The sequence below is a fragment of the Malus sylvestris genome, chromosome 14, assembly GCF_916048215.2.
Source record: "Malus sylvestris chromosome 14, drMalSylv7.2, whole genome shotgun sequence".
NCBI classification, from domain to species: Eukaryota; Viridiplantae; Streptophyta; class Magnoliopsida; order Rosales; family Rosaceae; genus Malus; species Malus sylvestris.
In genome coordinates this window covers 4,807,798-4,826,326 of record NC_062273.1, presented here as the reverse complement: position 1 = coordinate 4,826,326, position 18,529 = coordinate 4,807,798, and the positions used below count along the sequence as shown (strand labels likewise).

The following is an 18,529-nucleotide window of genomic DNA, read 5'->3' as shown; positions in this document are numbered from 1 at the left end:
TCGGTCGAGAAGGATTTTCGAATTCTTATTGGCAGAGGTTTTCTCATCAGCATTCTCGGCGAAGTGAGGTGTTACAAGTTACTACATTCGGTACATTGAAAGCTGAATTTGATATTGAACTTCGTAGAACTAGCATCCTTGTTTTTAGGCTCTAGAACCCGAAGGCCGAGACGTGTTCCTTCCTTGGCCGCAGTCGCGAGATTCAGAAGTCAGCCGTGCACCCAACACAACATCAACAAAACTCCTCGGCCGACGAGTTGGCACGCCCGCATACAACCGAATGACGTAGTTAACTTATTAATTACTCGCAATGCGTGCCACGTAGGCTTGGTAGTTTTTAGGGTCAGCAAGAATAAATAATATATAAGATAATTTAGCTAAAAATCAATAATTTTTTTTTACTATTTAGCCATATATCAATGGCATATTTTTGTTTTGGACTTAATCGATGATATATTTTTATTAATTAGGCAATAGGTCAATGATTGATGTCGTATGAGCCTTAAATCATTATAAATAGTTAGAACTTGATTCTTCTAAATATCATTCTCTCTTTCTCCCTTTATGAATATCATAAAGGCTTTAAGTCATTATAAATAGTTAGAACTTGACTCTTCTACCATTTTCCATCTCTCTCTCTCTCTCTCTCTCTCTCTCTTTGTTTACATAGAAGAGTCTGCATAACTCAAGGAGACGAAACTAGGAAACGGACACTGCATTACAGGTGTCTGAATCCAAATGTAAAAAATAGAGCCAGAAAATAGACACTGCATTATAGTGTTTGAATTCAAATATAAAAAACAAAGCCAAGAAATGGACACTGCATTACAGTGTCTGAATCCAAATGTAAGAATCAGAAAAAGGACACAACAACGCAGTGTCTGAATCGAAAAGTAAAAAACAGAATTAGGAAATGAACATTGCATTGCAGTTTCTGAATCTAAATGTAAAAAAGAACATGTAGGAGGCGTGTAAGTGATAGAAAAAAATGAAACCAGTGAATGAACACTACAATGTAGTGTCTGAATTCAAATGTAAAAAACAGAATCAGGAAATAGACACTGCGTACAGTGTCTGATCTGTATTGACTTATTTCAAAATATAAAAAATATGAGAAATGAGTGTCAGTTGAAGTGGGTGCCAGCTATAGTGGTAGATTTATAAATTTTATTTATTTTACATGCATTTAAGTATTACAAAACATGATTGTCCTATTTATCATTAACATAAATATTGTTGATATATTGTAACATTTTATTGATTTTATACAAAATCACCTATACATATATCTATCTATCTATCTATTTGATGTGAAGTTGTTTTTTGAGAACTTTCAAGAGCAAAGGGTAAGCTGTCAACTGAGGAATATGGCCTTCTGTGTTTAGGATCTTGACTTTTGCAGGACCACCAAGCTGTTTCTTCATGTAAAATGCAACCGATTTCGGAACGATAAAATCTTTCCTGGACTGGATTATGCTACAAGGAACAATGACTTGATGCAGAAGTCTTCTGTAGTCACTTAGAAACACAACTCTAGCTACATTGACAGCAATCCTGGGCTTCACTCTTCCCAAACTGTTTTCGAACTCGGTGATCGCACTTGTGTCGTTTACACCTATTGCTGTTGGTGCAGAACTTGAAACCCAACTTGTGAAATTGTTTTCTATTTGACTGAAGAGTGCATCCAGTTGTGGTCTGGTGAGGCCTCCGTTGTATCCTGTGGTGTTGAGGTACCTACAAGCAAAATAAACGTAAAAGGAAGTGCCGGGTCTCGACGAGATGTGGTATTATTTACATGACATATGACACGAAGAGAAACTTAGACTTCTTTGAGTAGAATATATGGTTAATACAAAGAATTTAATTGAACAAGGAAAATGATGAGTATGATATATATATATATATAAAAGTAATATTTTCTTATTAAATTTATTACATTTATATTCATTTAAGATAAACTTAACCAGTAGTTTACAATTATTGTGCGTGCGTGCACGTGCGAGCTCCTTCTTAACAAGAATTTCATTTCGATGTAGCAAAAACGAAGGATAAGGCTCTTGTAGAGACCATGTACTCCATGGGGGCCCTAATGGCAGCCGAATAAGGCAATTGCCTTGGCCCCCAAATTGGGGGGAGGGGTGGGGAGTTATTTATTTCCACTGCTTGAAGTGATTGTTAGACCACGAAGGGTAAGACAAAGAAAAGCATGTACCATATTTTGCTTTCCTCTACAACATATAAAGTTATAAAACCTAAGTCCCTTGCAATCCTTTTTTTCTTTCAAATTCTCAATCTCTCATTTTCTATTGAATTTGTAAATCAACTCTCATATGGTCTTGAAGATTATAACATGAGGTAACCATAACTATAAATTTATATTTTGTTTTTCAATAATTTTATTATTCAAATATTGGATGACTCTAATATTCGTTACTATTATGTTGATTCTAGAAAGAATATAAGAGAACCAATTGGCACTATTAAATTTATTTAATATGGTTTTATTGTTCTTTATTATCTTGAAATCTTTAACTTATTGTTGATTGTTAATTATCTAGAGCATGATATAATAATAATTAATAATTATTTATTAAAAAAACCTACATAAATGTACAACGGATTGAAGTGTTTAAGAACTCAAGAGCCCTTTTTTAGTGGCTTGTCTTGGGCCTCGAAACCTCAAGATCCGCCCTGCATGTATTTACCATATTGGACGCTAGTATTAGAGAGCAAAAAGGGATAAACAATGAAGTATATATATAAGAGGTCTTACATGGTGAATACACGGTTCTATTATTGTCCTGTTTTTGCAATAGTAAAACGAATCCTGCTAAAAAACTGCTCCTTTATTTGTTGGGGGAGAGAGAGAGAGAGAGTTATGACCTGGGAGAGCCACTTAGCAGGATAAGGTGCTGGAAGAGGTGTGGTCTTTGAATAGAAGCGATGCATCCAACCATGGCAGCCATGGAGTGACCCATATATACAGTCCTACCGACATTGAGATGATTAAGAAGGCAGACTAGGTCGTCTGCATAAGCACTGAAGTTGGAGTACCTAAAAGCCACAACCTTGAAGTAGCATGCAAGAAAGGGGATGAGGAAATGCCAAACTGTGCGGTCTGAACCAGACCCATGAGCAAGAACTAACGTCTGAGTTCCATTTCCGTACACATGAGTGTTTAGGGCTTGGACAATCCCTCCTCCCTGACATAAGGCTTCCATCGATCTCTATGTAATAGAGTGAAACAAAATCAACAAATATTTGAGTGAGGGATTGTGTGTGTATGTATATATACACATGTAGAAACTAAGAAACTAAAATAGTAGGATGAAAATATATATATTTGGGTTTTGGATACTGTTTGCATAAATATGTAGATCCAGAAATGGTATTCGTACACACTTTTTTTTTTTCATAAAGATATATATTTATTTTTGGTCTTTGAATAAAAAATAAAGTAACAACAACAACAACAACAACAACAAAGCCTTTTCCCACTAAGTGGGGTCGGCTATATGAATCCTAGAACGCCATTGCGCTCGGTTTTGTGTCATGTCCTCCGTTAGATCCAAGTACTCTAAGTCTTTTCTTAGAGTCTCTTCCAAAGTTTTCCTAGGTCTTCCTCTACCCCTTCGGCCCTGAACCTCTGTCCCGTAGTCACATCTTCGAACCGGAGCGTCAGTCGGCCTTCTTTGCACATGTCCAAATCACCGGAGCCAATTTTCTCTCATCTTTCCTACAATTTCGGCTACTCCTACTTTACCTCGGATATCCTCATTCCCAATCTTATCCTTTCTCGTGTGCCCACACATCCCATGAAGCATCCTCATCTCCGCTACACCCATTTTGTGTACGTGTTGATGCTTCACCACCCAACATTCTGTGCCATACAACATCGCTGGCCTTATTGCCGTCCTATAAAATTTTCCCTTGAGCTTCAGTGGCCTACGACGGTCACACAACACGCCGGATGCACTCTTTCCATCCAGCTCGTATTCTATGGTTGAGATCTCCATCTAATTCTCCGTTCTCTTGCAAGATAGATCCTAGGTAGCGAAAACGGTCGCTTTTTGTGATCTTCGCTAGATTGCTCCGGTCATTAGTGTGGATAAGTATATAAATGGATAGAGATAGAAAAGCAAACACAAGATCTACGTGGTTCACCCAGATTGGCTACGTCCACGGAATAGAAGAGTTCTCATTAATTGTGAAGGGTTTACACAAGTACATAGGTTCAAGCTCTCCTTTAGTGATTACAAGTGAATGATTTAGTACAAATGACATTAGGAAATATTGTGGGAGAATGATCTCGTAATCACGAAACTTCTAAGTATCGGAGTGTGGTGTCGTCTTGACTTGCCTTATCTGTCTCATAGGTAGATGTGGCATCTTCTCTGGAAGTACTCTTCCTCCATCCAAGGGTGGTATCTTTAACTGGTGGAGATGCACAAGGTAATGTATCAATTTCACTTGAAGCTTACTTGTAGTTTCAGGCTTGGTCAAGCGCGATACAAACCATGTAGTAGGAGTCCCCCAAGTCGCCGAGCTAGGGGGTCTGCTGAAAGAGGTGACAGACAAGGTAAGCAATCAGAGCTCCGACTGATTGTTCACCTTCTCCCCATCTTGCAGCAGCATGAAGGATAAAGAGAAGAAAAATGAGAAGAGATGATATGAGATACTTTTGCTTTTGAAGAAGTAACTTTCCACAGGCTTATTCTTGAACTGAGCTGGAGGGTTTTCTGGTTTCCTCCAAAGTATAAGGCCGACTGAAGAATTTGAGGGTCAAAACAAGTCCATCAAATCTAGAGTACGTTCCACCCTGCTGATATGGGATACTTTTGCTTTTGACAGAGTAATGGATGTATCGGCACGTGTGCTGTTACGCTTGTCTCCACATGCTTCCTTGTATCCTTCGCACTTGCCCTATCTGTTCCTCAAGCAGATGCGGAATCTTCCCTGGAAACATAAGATGTTGAAGATGAGTACTCGAGAGCAATGCCAGGTAAGTAATCAGGTAAGGGGTTCCAGGCAGTCAGTTCCTGGCTGGAAGCTTGATTCCAAGTGCTGACTGATTGCTCTCTTTCTCCTTGTCTTGCAGGTAAAAACAAGGCCAAAGGAAAAGACAGGGAAAAAGCATGATATGGGATACTCTTGCTTTTAACCCTGATGATATGAGATATTCTTGCTCTAGTATAGCTTGTTTGCAGAGGTATTATCGGGGGGAAAGAAAGTTGAATATTTCGAAAGGCTTCGTTGGGAGTGCCCTCTCAGATATGATGAAGGGTTGAGCATTTTTGCAGGTCTGCCTGTCCGTTGGGGATGGAGGTCGACATATATAGGAGTCTCCCTAACAACAAGTAGTAATGCTATTCCTTTACCCTGCTTGGTCATAGCACGGTAGTGGGAGCTGCCAGTTTCACATGTTTTAACTCTGTCAGAGCACTTTGAAAAAGTGGTCTGTGGTATCTGGCTCTCGAGATTCGGAGAACGATGCCTCTTCGATTTTTGAGAAAGCAATCATGCTGGGGGTCTGACTCTCGAGATTCGGGGAGCAGTGTCTCTTCGATTTTTGAGAAAGTAATCATGTTGGGAGTCTGGCTCTCGAGATTCGGAGGGCGGTGCCTCTTCGATTTTGGAGCAAGCAAACTTGTTGGGAGTGTTGTCTCGAATGTGAGTAAAGGTTGGGCATGTTTGCTAGTCTACCTTGCCACGAAGCACAAAGGTAGTGGGAGCTGAGCTGCAAGCTTCACGTGCTCAACTTTGGCAGAGAACTTTGGCAAAGTTATCTGTGGTACCCATGAGCTATTGTTGCGTGTGGGAAGTGGGTGATTGAACAGTAAGATTCATGTGCTTTCTACTTCACCAGAAGTCTTCGACAGAATGCCCATAATTTCTGCAAAGCTGAGTGTGCGTGTGACAGGTGCTGACAAGGCTAGAAAAGTAGGTGCCTCTTCGAATTCTGAGATCGGCCCTCGTGGTCTCTGAGCAGCCCAGCTTTTGAGAAAGCGAGCGCCTCTTCGATTGATTCGGAGAACGATGCCTCATCGATTTTTGAGAAAGCAATCATGCTGGGGGTCTGGCTCTCGAGATTCGGGGAGCAGTGTCTCTTCGATTTTTGAGAAAGTAATCATGTTGGGAGTCTGGCTCTCGAGATTCGGAGGGCGGTGCCTCTTCGATTTTGGAGCAAACAATCTTGTTGGGAGTGTTTTCTCGAATGTGAGTAAAGGTTGGGCATGTTTGTTAGTCTACCTTGCCACGAAGCACAGAGGTTGACACACAGGGACTTTCCAATTATCCAGCAATGGTACTGTTCCTTTACCCTCTCTTCGATTTTTAAGAAAGTAGTCATGTTGGGAGTCTGGCTCTTGAGATTCAGAGGACGGTGCCTCTTCGATTTTGGAGCAAGCAATCTTATTAGGAGTGTTTTCTCGAATGTGAGTAAAGGTTGGACATGTTTGCTAGTCTACCTTGCCACGAAGCACAGAGGTTGACACACAGGGACTTTCCAATTATCCAGCAGTGGTACTGTTCCTTTACCCTTGTGGGTAATAATATGGTAGCTAGACCTTCAAAATTTATGGGTCTAAACTTTGTTAGTGCTGTTTCTTTGCTATTCTTTTACCCTTCTTGGTCAGAGCGATGTAGTGGGAGCTGCAAGCTTCACGTGCTCAACTTTGGCAGAGAACTTTGGCAAAGTTATCTGTGGTACCCATGAGCTATTGTTGCGTGTGGGAAGTGGGTGATTGAACAGTAAGATTCATGTGTTTTCTACTTCCCCAGAAGTCTTTGACAGAATGCCCATAATTTCCGCAAAGCTGAGTGTGCGTGTGACAGGTGCTGACAAGGCTGGAAAAGTAGGTGCCTCTTCGATTTCTGAGATCGGCCCTCGTGGTCTCTGGGGAGCCCAGCTTTTGAGAAAGCGAGCGCCTCTTCGATTTCTGATATCGGCCTTCGTGGTCTTTGAGCAGCCCAACTTTTGAGAAAGCAAACGCCTCTTCGATTTCTGAGATCAACCCTCGTGATCTCTAAGCAGCCCAGCTTTTGAGAAAGCAAACGCCTCTTCGATTTCTGAAGCTCCATCGAGTGCCTATTTTTATAGGGGCTGGCATTAAGTTCCAAAGCACACTTGAATCTCCACCAGTAGAAGCTTCATTCTTGCACTTCTAAGATCTTGATTTGTCCGACCTCTTCTCTCTTCAACACCTTTGAAAATGTCTGGCCCCTCCGACCGTCGTTTTGACTTGAACCTTGTTGAAGAGGCAGCCCCGCCTTCTCCAGACAACATATGGCGCCCATCCTTCGTCTCCCCTACTGGTCCTCTTACCGTTGGGGATTCCGTGATGAAGAATGATATGACCGCTGCGGTGGTGGCCAGGAACCTTCTCACTCCCAAAGATAACAGACTACTTTCCAAACGGTCTGATGAGTTAGCTGTTAAGGATTCGCTGGCTCTCAGTGTTCAGTGTGCAGGTTCTGTGTCTAATATGGCCCAACGCCTATTTGCTCGAACCCGCCAAGTTGAATCATTGGCGGCTGAAGTGATGAGTCTCAAACAGGAGATTAGGGGGCTCAAGCATGAGAATAAACAGTTGCACCGGCTCGCACATGACTATGCTACAAACATGAAGAGGAAGCTTGACCAGATGAAGGAAACTGATGGTCAGGTTTTACTTGATCATCAGAGATTTGTGGGTTTGTTCCAAAGGCATTTATTGCCTTCGTCTTCTGGGGCTGTACCGCGTAATGAAGCTCCAAATGATCAACCTCTGATGCCTCCTCCTTCTAGGGTTCTGTCTAGTACTGAGGCTCCAAATGATCCCCCTCCGGTGCCTTCTCTTTCTGGGGCTCTACCGACTGCTGAGACTTCTCCTAAGCAACCTTTGTGAAGGCTCCCTCTTGTGTGTTTATTTTGACTCATGTATATGTACATATTTGTAGCTTATCGGGGATATCAATAAATAAGTTTTCCTTCATTTCAACGTATTGTGTTAAATACACCAAAGCCTTCTTCGCTAAGTTCTTTGAAATTTCTTTTGTTGAAGCTTGTATGTTGAAGCTTTCTGAGTGGAGCATGTAGGTTGGGGTAGTGTTCCCTTAATTTCCCGAGTGAGGAAAACTTCTCGGTTGGAGACTTGGAAAATCCAAGTCACTGAGTGGGATCGGCTATATGAATCTTAGAACGCCATTGTGCTCGATCCTGTGTCATGTCCTTCGTTAGATCCAAGTACTCTAAGTCTTTTCTTAGAGTCTCTTCCAAAGTTTTCCTAGGTCTTCCTCTACCCCTTCGGCCCTGAACCTCTGTCCCATAGTCGTATCTTCTAATCGGAGCGTCAGTAGGCCTTCTTTGCACATGTCCAAACCACCGTAACCGATTTTCTCTCATCTTTCCTTCAATTTCGGCTACTCCTACTTTACCGCGGATATCCTCATTCCTAATCTTATCATTTCTCGTGTGCCCACACATCCAACGAAGCATCCTCATCTCCGCTACACCCATTTTGTGTACGTGTTGATGTTTCACCGCCCAACATTCTGTGCCATACAGCATCGCCGGCCTTATTGCCGTCCTATAAAATTTTCCCTTGAGCTTCAGTGGCATACGGCGGTCACACAACACGCCAGATGCACTCTTCCACTTCATCCATCCAGCTTGTATTCTATGGTTGAGATCTCCATCTAATTCTCCGTTCTTTTGCAAGATAGATCCTAGGTAACGAAAACGGTCGCTCTTTGGTATTTCTTGATCTCCGATCCTCACCCCTAACTCGTTTTGGCCTCCATTTGCACTGAACTTGCACTCCATATATTCTGTCTTTGATCGGCTTAGGCGAAGACCTTTAGATTCCAACACTTCTCTCCAAAGGTTAAGCTTTGCATTTACCCCTTCCTGAGTTTCATCTATCAACACTATATCGTCTGCGAAAAGCATACACCAAGGAATATCATCTTGAATATGTCCTGTTAACTCATCCATTACCAACGCAAAAAGGTAAGGGCTTAAGGATGAGCCTTGATGTAATCCTACAGTTATGGGAAAGCTTTCGGTTTGTCCTTCATGAGTTCTTACGGCAGTCTTTGCTCCTTCATACATATCCTTTATAGCTTTGATATATGCTACTCGTACTCCTTTCTTCTCTAAAATCCTCCAAAGAATGTCTCTTGGGACCCTATCATACGCTTTTTCCAAATCTATAAAGACCATGTGTAAATCCTTTTTCCCATCTCTATATCTTTCCATCAATCTTCGTAAGAGATAGATTGCCTCCATGGTTGAGCGCCCTGGCATGAACCCGAATTGGTTGTCCGAAACCCGTGTCTCTTGCCTCAATCTATGCTCAATGACTCTCTCCCAGAGCTTCATTGTATGACTCATTAGCTTAATACCCCTATAGTTCATGCAATTTTGTACGTCGCCCTTATTCTTGTAGATAGGCACCAAAGTGCTCGTTCGCCACTCATTTGGCATCTTCTTCGTTTTCAAAATCCTATTGAAAAGGTCAGTGAGCCATGTTATACCTGTCTCTCCCAAAAGTTTCCACACTTCGATTGGTATATCGTCTGGGCCTATTGCTTTTTTATGCTTCATCTTCTTCAAAGCTACAACCACTTCTTCCTTCCGGATTCGACGATAAAAAGAGTAGTTTCTACACTCTTCTGAGTTACTCAACTCCCCTAAAGAAGCACTCATTTCATGTCCTTCATTGAAAAGATTATGAAAATAACCTCTCCATCTGTCTTTAACCGCGTTCTCTGTAGCAAGAACCTTTCCATCCTCATCCTTGATGCACCTCACTTGGTTTAGGTCCCTTGTCTTCTTTTCCCTTGCTCTAGATAGTTTATAGATATCCAACTCTCCTTCTTTGGTATCTAGTCGTTTATACATATCGTCGTAAGCCGCTAACTTAGCTTCTCTGCCAGCTTTCTTCGCCTCTTGCTTCGCTTTTCTATACCTTTCACCATTTTCATCGGTCCTCTCCTTGTATAAGGCTTTACAACATTCCTTCTTAGCCTTCACCTTTGTTTGTACCTCCTCATTCCACCACCAAGATTCCTTTTGGTGTGGGGCAAAGCCCTTGGACTCTCCTAATACCTCTTTTGCTACTTTTCGGATACAACTAGCCATGGAATCCCACATTTGGCTAGCTTCCCCCTCTCTATCCCACACACATTGGGTGATTACCTTCTCTTTGAAAATGGCTTGTTTTTCTTCTTTTAGATTCCACCATCTAGTCCTTGGGCACTTCCAAGTCTTGTTCTTTTGTCTTACTCTTTTGATATGTACATCCATCACCAACAAGCGATGTTGATTAGCCACGCTCTCTCCTGGTATAACTTTGCAATCCTTACAAGTTATACGATCCCCTTTCCTCATTAGAAGAAAATCTATTTGTGTTTTTGACGACCCACTCTTGTAGGTGATCACATGTTCTTCTCTCTTCTTAAAGAAGGTGTTGGCTAAGAAGAGATCATATGCCATTGCAAAATCCAAGATAGCTTCCCCATCCTCGTTTCTCTCCCCAAAACCATGGCCACCATGAAAACCTCCATAGTTGCCTGTCTCCCTGCCCACGTGTCCATTTAAATCTCCTCCTATAAATAACTTCTCCGTCTGAGCAATTCCTTGCACCAAGTCTCCAAGATCTTCCCAAAATTTCTCCTTCGAACTCGTATCCAACCCTACTTGAGGTGCGTACGCACTAATCACATTGATAAGTTCTTGTCCTATTACAATCTTGATTGCCATGATTCTATCTCCTACCCTCTTGACATCTACAACATCTTGTACCAAGGTCTTGTCCACGATGATGCCAACACCGTTTCTCGTTTTATTTGTGCCCGAATACCAAAGTTTAAACCCTGAGTTTTCTAGATCCTTTGCCTTACTACCAACCCACTTAGTTTCTTGTAGGCACATAATATTTATCCTTCTCCTCACCATAACTTCCACTACTTCCATAGATTTTCCCGTTAAGGTTCCTATATTCCACGTTCCTAAACGCATTTTGCTCTCTTGAACTCTACCCTTCTGTCCTAGCTTCTTCACCCTCCCCCGTCTAATAGGATCAAAGTACTTCTTTTGTGTGTCCCGGGTAAAGTTGATAGGAGCATATGCTCCCAAACAACTTTGAGTGGAGTCGTTCGAAAAGAAGTTTCTATGGCCCCCTTGCTCATTTAACACTGCATCCGGGTGCCGATGGAGATACAGCGACCCTTGCTCACTTATCACTGTGCTCGGGCCACACAGCGCGCCACTTACGGGTGACGCCCTAGCTTTAGCGCGATTTTGTTCTGGATTCATTTTCATAAGGATTCGACGTGATCATGGAGTGCCGGCTGTCGACTACCTGACGCCCTCCCCCTCCTCCTTTATCCGGGCTTGGGACCGGCCATGTAAGACATAGGCGGAGTTAATAAAAAATAAAGTAAAGAGAGAAAAATTAAATAACAAAAAATAAACAAGAGTTTACATGTACTTAGAACATCTCCAATTGTTGGGCTAAAAGCCAAATATTTTAGCCCTGAAAATTTAGCTTTTAGCCCAGAAACAGCTTTTCTGCTCTAACCGTTCTAGCCTAAAATTTTAGCCCGGGATTATTTAAAGAATGAATTTAGGCTATTATTTTTGTTAAATTAAATTAAAAAAATAAATATGTAGACTATCGTAAATTAATTTTATGAACATTTTAATCTAAAAAAAATTTAAATTCCGATAAATATTGAAAAATTTAAATTCCGATTTCTGGACTAAATTTCGGGGGGAATCTGGCTTTGGTTTAACATTTAGCATTTAGCCCAAATTTTCCCTTTGGGTTGGAGTGGGTTTGGGGGGTAATTTGGCTTTTAGCCCACCATTGGTGTTGGTCTTAGTAAGTTAAATCAAAATATGTGTCACATTTTAATTGCGTATATGTTTCAGCATTAGCAATATTATATCCCTTCCAACTCCTTAGACTCCATTTATTAATTATTTAATGTGAGTCAAGTCAAACCGACATCGATGCAGTTGGATATCTCCATTCTTATGGACAAAATAAAAGCTTGGTTAAATGCAATTCAACAAATTTGCCGTCCATGAAGTCATTGTGGGGGTTGTTCATACGTTTTTTTAATTGAATGATGAAAATAATTTAGTTTCGGTGCTGTCGATTGGTTAAGATGCAAGAGGCTGTTCTACAATCTATATTCCCATTTAATAGCTTAGGTGCAAGAAAGAAACATCTGCCTACTTCGTTTTCATACCGATATTATATTGAGTTTTAGTGGTATACGTGAATGAGTCAATCGAAGATATATTGTTTGATGAGTAACGGCATAAGTAAAGGAAGTAGGTGAATTATACATTTTTTTTTAGAATGTAATCCATATCGGAAACGTGACAAGATATATTACTACTATAAATGAATGGTTTGAAGACTAATAATACTTAGGCATTTTGTGATAAAATTTAAAACATGTCAGGTTGTGCATGTAGTTAAGTTGAGAAAGTGTTGGTGTGATTAATTGTGGACCGCTGGCCCTGAGACAATATCGATTTAATTAGTTGTGGACCTCTAGCTCGACTTTGAGACCTTGACATGGCATCATAGAGTGTACCCCCCCCCCCCCCCCCCGGCGCCGCGAACCCTGACTATTCCAATTGTGAACAAGACCCTGACCTTGACGGTGAATCTTCAATCGAAAAAGGTTACTTATGGGGAATTGGTTACATGTGCAGCCCACTAATAACATCAAAAACTTGACAAAATATATTACTATTATGCAGATGATATATTATTACTCTACAAGTGGTTAAGTTGAACAATATCAATGTGATTAGTTGTGGGCTGCTAGTCCAACTATTAGATCTTGAAAATTTCCCCCTTGTAGCCAATATTGCATACTTTAAAGTTGATAGGTATATCAATGCTCACAATATTCTTCTTATAATCAAATTGTTGGATAAATATCAACAATCAATGATAAATTTATATATGCTAATAAATAATAAATGCAAATAGATAATTAAGCAGAGTATAAATAAAACGAAATTAATATTAATAAGAGAAACTGAAGATCGAGGCTTGCATACCACAATGTCCTTGAAATAGAATTTCGTCCCTACTCTGTGCTTGTAGTTCGATGGACGTCTGCTTCACCAGGATTCAACGATCTAAGTCGAGATTCCAGCATTGAAAAACTAGACTTCTGGTGAATATCTTTGTGGTACTCTGAGTATGTTTTGTATGTATGGATTGATGTTTTTTTCAGTGAGTTGAATGATATGCAGATGCATGTATTTATAGTAGTCATATGTCTATTCGCAATAGACATGTTTTTCGAAGGCGACTATCCAATGCAAAGGGTGAGTTGCTCCATATTTTTCTCAGACTTTTTCATGCACCAACAGACTTCATCTAAAAAAATGAGTCTATTGAAAAATAAAAAAAATTAATTTAATCTGAAATTAATTTAATAAATTTAATAAATTACTGAATTTAATTATTAAAGCCCAAGCCCAAGAGTCCCCAGGCCCATCAAGTAAAAAATGGGCTTTGGGGTGTGATTGCTTACAAGGTCACAAGACTCAAAACTAAAGTTTATTTAAACCACTCAAGTGAAAAGATGATCAATTAGCTGAAATATTTGGGTCCAATGGCTAATCCACTTTGAAATATGTTGCCCTTTTGGGATATAACCTTTTCATCTCAGCATCAGCTATAATAAAAAGCGAATGCCAAAATGTATAAAGGAAATAATAAACACACTTTTTTTGGCTTCTTACACGCTTTTGTTTAATCTTGTCCGTTGTTTTCGTTTGATTTATTCAATCCAACGGCTAGGATTAAAGGAGTGAATGAGAAGCTAAACAAATTGAAAATAACCTCCCACTAATAACTTTGTTGCATACGGTATAGGCCAACACAGAGTTTAGGGTTTATGATGATATTGCATGCACCAAAGTGAACCATTAATTAAGCATTCAGAGGAGTTCTAACTTGGGTCATAACTAGGATTAACAGACATCAAACAACCACATTAGGTTTACAGACCCAGATGTGTGTAAGATTAAGTTATGATCAGTTTGAGAACGTTCATAGTCCGCTGGATTTATTTGATTCGGCATAAAGCGCTTTAAAATAAACAAAATTGAGAATTTACATGACACATGATAGATGATCATCATTTTAGTTTTCTTACAAGAAAAAAATATGATCATTTTTTAACTCCAACTTTCCACAACATCACGCCTCTGGTTTTTGAAGTGATTGAACATAAAAATCATATATCAGTGCATCGGCAACATGAAATTCATTTAACTCTTGATTTAAACATCTAACTAATTATTATATAACCCCCAAACGCTCGTACATAATTGTAGGAAAAAAAAATAGTGTTTGAAGACAATATTCTACTAACTAAAAACATCTCCAATCACCCAAAACACAACTCATGACTCAGGACTTAAAATTAGATCGACCATCAGTCGAGTAAAACTAAACTCTGGCAATAAGCATCAACATAGGGAAAGTAAATTGACTTCGTTCTGATTCCAGTAACTTTAACTTGGTGTGACTCTGGATCATATAAAACAAACTTAGGGTCCCAACTATCCTGAATCATGTGAACTTTGCCAAGATTTGTTCTAATTCCCAATGGCCAGGCTACAAATCCAGTACTACTAGGCAAATAAATCGTCCAGATCATTTTCCAAGCATCCACTTCCAGAACCCATATGTCAACATACGAATCCATCACAGCAAGACCAGTTCTTGTATGGAACAAAGAAAGTGATTTTTCAAACACTCCAATACGCATTTGATTTTGTACTATTTCAGGAAACATAATCTTTCGAGAAACCTCACTGCCCAAATCGAAAGCAAGGATTGAAGTGCAAGAATGCTCTTTTATAATCCAATACACAACTCCATCCAAGAAGGTACATCTGGATTCCCAAAAAACGGCATTATCTGAAAAAGAAGGCATCGTAGTTATTCTTCTCCAAGCATTTGATCTAAGACTGTAAACCTCAACTTCAAAGATGACATTCTCGCATGGAAGTGAAGCCCCAACAAGCCTCACAACCTTATAGTCGTTTTCGCCACTGTGAAACCCGAAACCAAGATTAACGAAATTTATTAATTGCCGAATGCAGCCATTAGGAAGCCTCTTGATTTTTCTGATTGATGGATTCCACAAGTTTATAGGACTATTCAAACTAAAGAAATTACAACCAGAGATACAAACCAATCCATTGCACGAACCATGCACAAAGAATCTGAAACCTAATTTGTTCTCATGAAGCTCTATATCCAAACACTTGGACAATGTTTCAGCATCAAACAGTGACAAACAATTTTTTTTGTCTGTCTGGATGAGTAGATACTCACAAGAATTTTCCGGGACGTTTTTTTTGAGATGGGCATTTTTGAAAATAGAACTGCTAATTAAAAATTTCCAAGATTTACAAACGCATCTAAACCTCAAAAGAGATTAGACCGGCAATGTTGCAAGGATATCAAACAAGATTTCTTCGGGTATAGTGTGGTTAAACATATTGAAAAATAAAGTTTATCAGATATTTAAGAAGTAAAGCAAACCTGATTTACAAGATTTTGGCGGGATATTTGAGAGTTTGCTTGACCAAGGTATAACCTGCGTCACGCAAGGCAACTTTGCACGACGTAGGTCCTGCATCGCGCAAGGTCACTTTGCTCGACGTAGGTCCTGCGTCGCACAAGGCAACTTTGCACAACGTAGGCCCTGAGTCGCGCAAGGCAACTTTGCACGACGTAGGTCCTGCGTCGCGCAAGGCAACTTTGCACGACGTAGGCTTTGCGTCGCACAAGGCCGCTTTGCTCGACGTAGGTCCTGCGTCACGCAAAGCTTGCCTTGCGTGACGCGACCTACGTCACGCAAATCCTTTTTTTTTTTTTTTTTAATGTTTTGGTCAAAACTAATTTTTTTTTGAAATTTTTGATAAATATTGTAATTAAATTGTAAAGAGTAATTAATTAACCAAGCAAAAGTATTTAATTATAAAATATATAAAAATGTATACATACAAGACGTCCAAACAAAAAAGAAAAAAGTACACGTGAACTAAGTTTAAAACATCAAGCTACTGAGTATCGGGAGGGTGAGGTGGCTCTAAGGTCAAAGGTGGATCAAGATGAGGTGCTGGTAGCGAGACTTGTAGGCCGGCCGTCTGTATAGCTCGTACAAGGTCTCTCACCGTCTCAACATAGGTCCTCACCTCCTCGCTCTGGACCCTCAGCTGCGCTTTCATCTGCTCTCCCTGGGCCCTCATCTGCTCCTTCATCTGCTCGCCCTGGGCCCTCATCTGCTCTTCCTGGATCGCAAGCTTACCTCTTAAGGTTGTCACTTCATCCATCAATGATGTGTTCAATCTGGAAGAAGAGGCAACCGTCTCACGAACCCGTGATTTCCCCATACCCCGAACAACCTGGCCATGACGACGACCAAGGTTCTGATCCAGGACTTCAGTCATGATCTGAAAACTTACATCCTCTGGTACCATGACGTCCTCGATCGAAGTCTCCGGGGGAAGCTGCAATGCTGCTTCTTAGAGAACAACAGTGCTCTTTTCCACCATAGTATCCTGTAATAATAAAGAAAAAACATATAATGTTTAATAACAAAATATAAATAATATTTGAACGATTCATACATATAAGAATAATAATAATTACATATACTTACATAAAACTGCTCAGCGATTTCATTACCAGGTCGAACGTAAACGTCCTTGAACATGTCGATCTCTGGGAACTTAGAACCCTCCTAAAGAAAAAAAACATTAAGAAAATTTTATTAATAATAATAAATAAATTGTATAAAATTTCAAAGTTAATATAGTATTACCTGACGTCGTTCCTCAAGCCTATACGAAAAGGGCTTCGAACCAGAATGGTGGAGAAGTGTCTTTGACTCCCGAGCTATCTGGCCAGCAACAGTTCACTGGTCCTGCAAGCAATGCCTCATCTGGCAAGTGAATCATACTTGTAAAGAAAGTTGGGGGAAATATCTGTTTGAATTTGCATAAGACGTTCACAATGTTGTCCTGCAATTGTTTAACATTCGACTTTCGTAAACACCTTGCTGTCAACTGCGAAAAAAATCTCGACAACAACATGATTGGTTTCACCACATCAAGAGGCAATAAGTGTCGAATATCAACCGGAAGAAGGCGTTGAAGTATCACATGACAATCATGACTCTTCATGTTTGAAAATTTACACCCCTTCACGTTTACGCAACGTGAGATATTGAAAGCATACCCATCTAGAAACTTTACAGAAGAAATAAAGTTGAAAAACTCTTTCTTCCCATTCGGCTTAACTGTAAAAAAAGGATGGCCTTTCTTCAATGTACCACCGACTCTCTGCATCCACAAGGATGACCTAATGCCCATTCGTTCCAAATCGAGGCGAGCTTCGATCGTGTCCTTCGTTTTTCCTTCAATGTCTAGAATTGTCCCAACCAAAGTATCAAACACATTTTTCTCAATATGCATAACATCTAGGTTGTGTCTCAATTTTAACTTTGACCAGTACGGGAGCTCAAATAACATACTCTTGTGTGTCTAGTTTAGATGTGTAGTTGGTCTGGGCGTACTGACCCCTTTGCCGAAATGACCAAATTCCAAACGATTTAACTGATCCAAAATCTCATCTCCAGACCATTCTCTTGGTCTTAGCCGAGTCTCTTTTGTGCCGTGGAAGACTTTATCATTCTAACGCCACTCGTTGTCCCAAGGGAGCCATCTACGATGACCAAGATAACAAACTTTTCTCGCATGCCAAGACGATGTTACATTCTCCTTGCATATTGGACATGCCAAATAACCCTTAGTCATCCACCCAGAAACCATTGCATATGCGGGAAAATCGTTTACTGTCCACATCACTGCCGCTCGCATGGTGAACATTTGCCCAGTATACTTATCGTATGTACGAACACCGTTTTCCCATAAATCTTTTAGTTCATCAACCAACGGCCGCAAATAAACATCAATGGACTTTCCTAGATCTTCGCTCATTATTAGAGTCAACATCATGTATTCTTTTTTCATGCACTTCCAAGGCGGCAGATTATAAGGAAACACGACGATCGGCCAAGTGCTGTGGTTTTGGTTTAAAACCCCAAACGGATTAAATCCGTCGGTGGCAAGTCCCAATCTGACGTTGCGTGGGTCAACTGCAAAATCAGGGTACATCCGATCGAATTCTTTCCATGCCTCTCCATCTGCAGGATGCCTCATAACATCGTCATTTACTCGTCTTTCTTTATGCCATCTCATGTCGGTTGCCGTATGCATCGACATGTACAATCGTTGCAACCTAGGCTTCAATGGAAGATAACGCATTACTTTTTGTGGAATCTTGGTCTTTCTATTCTGTGATGTCATTTTAAACCTCGGCTCATTGCAGATAGGGCATTTATCCAACTGTTTGTTCTCCTTATAAAACAATATACAATTATTTACACATGCATGAATTTTTTCATACCCCAATCCGAGACCCTTCAA

General features: G+C 40.3%; 1 protein-coding gene, 1 long non-coding RNA gene and 2 pseudogenes across 2 annotated transcripts; all 4 read right to left on the bottom strand.

Moving 5' to 3' along the window:
• Positions 1–1,124: 1,124 nt before the first annotated feature.
• Positions 1,125–3,317, bottom strand: LOC126600898 (probable strigolactone esterase DAD2). The gene is made up of 2 exons (XM_050267600.1): positions 2,884–3,317; positions 1,125–1,734 (listed from the first exon to the last, which is right to left on the bottom strand). Exons 1-2 carry the CDS (start codon positions 3,219–3,221, stop codon positions 1,302–1,304), a joined length of 771 nt encoding a protein of 256 aa, XP_050123557.1. The 5' UTR covers positions 3,222–3,317; the 3' UTR covers positions 1,125–1,301.
• Positions 3,318–4,147: 830 nt separating this feature from the next.
• On the bottom strand, positions 4,148–6,368 carry LOC126600897 (uncharacterized). The gene is made up of 2 exons (XR_007615619.1): positions 6,250–6,368; positions 4,148–5,703 (listed from the first exon to the last, which is right to left on the bottom strand). It is a non-coding gene; the product is annotated as an uncharacterized LOC126600897 (long non-coding RNA).
• Positions 6,369–14,460: 8,092 nt separating this feature from the next.
• Positions 14,461–15,534, bottom strand: LOC126600451 (F-box/kelch-repeat protein At3g23880-like; annotated as a pseudogene).
• Positions 15,535–15,992: 458 nt separating this feature from the next.
• Positions 15,993–17,515, bottom strand: LOC126600450 (uncharacterized; annotated as a pseudogene).
• Positions 17,516–18,529: the final 1,014 nt, after the last annotated feature.

Bases quoted from the DNA above. Each gene is read 5' to 3' on its own strand.
- LOC126600898 (XM_050267600.1), bottom strand. From the start codon at position 3,221: ATGGAAGCCTTATGTCAGGGAGGAGGGATTGTCCAAGCCCTAAACACT. The intron at 1,735-2,883 runs GTCATAACTCTC...TTTTGCTTGTAG, and splicing joins CTGCTAAGTGGCTCTCCCAG to GTACCTCAACACCACAGGAT.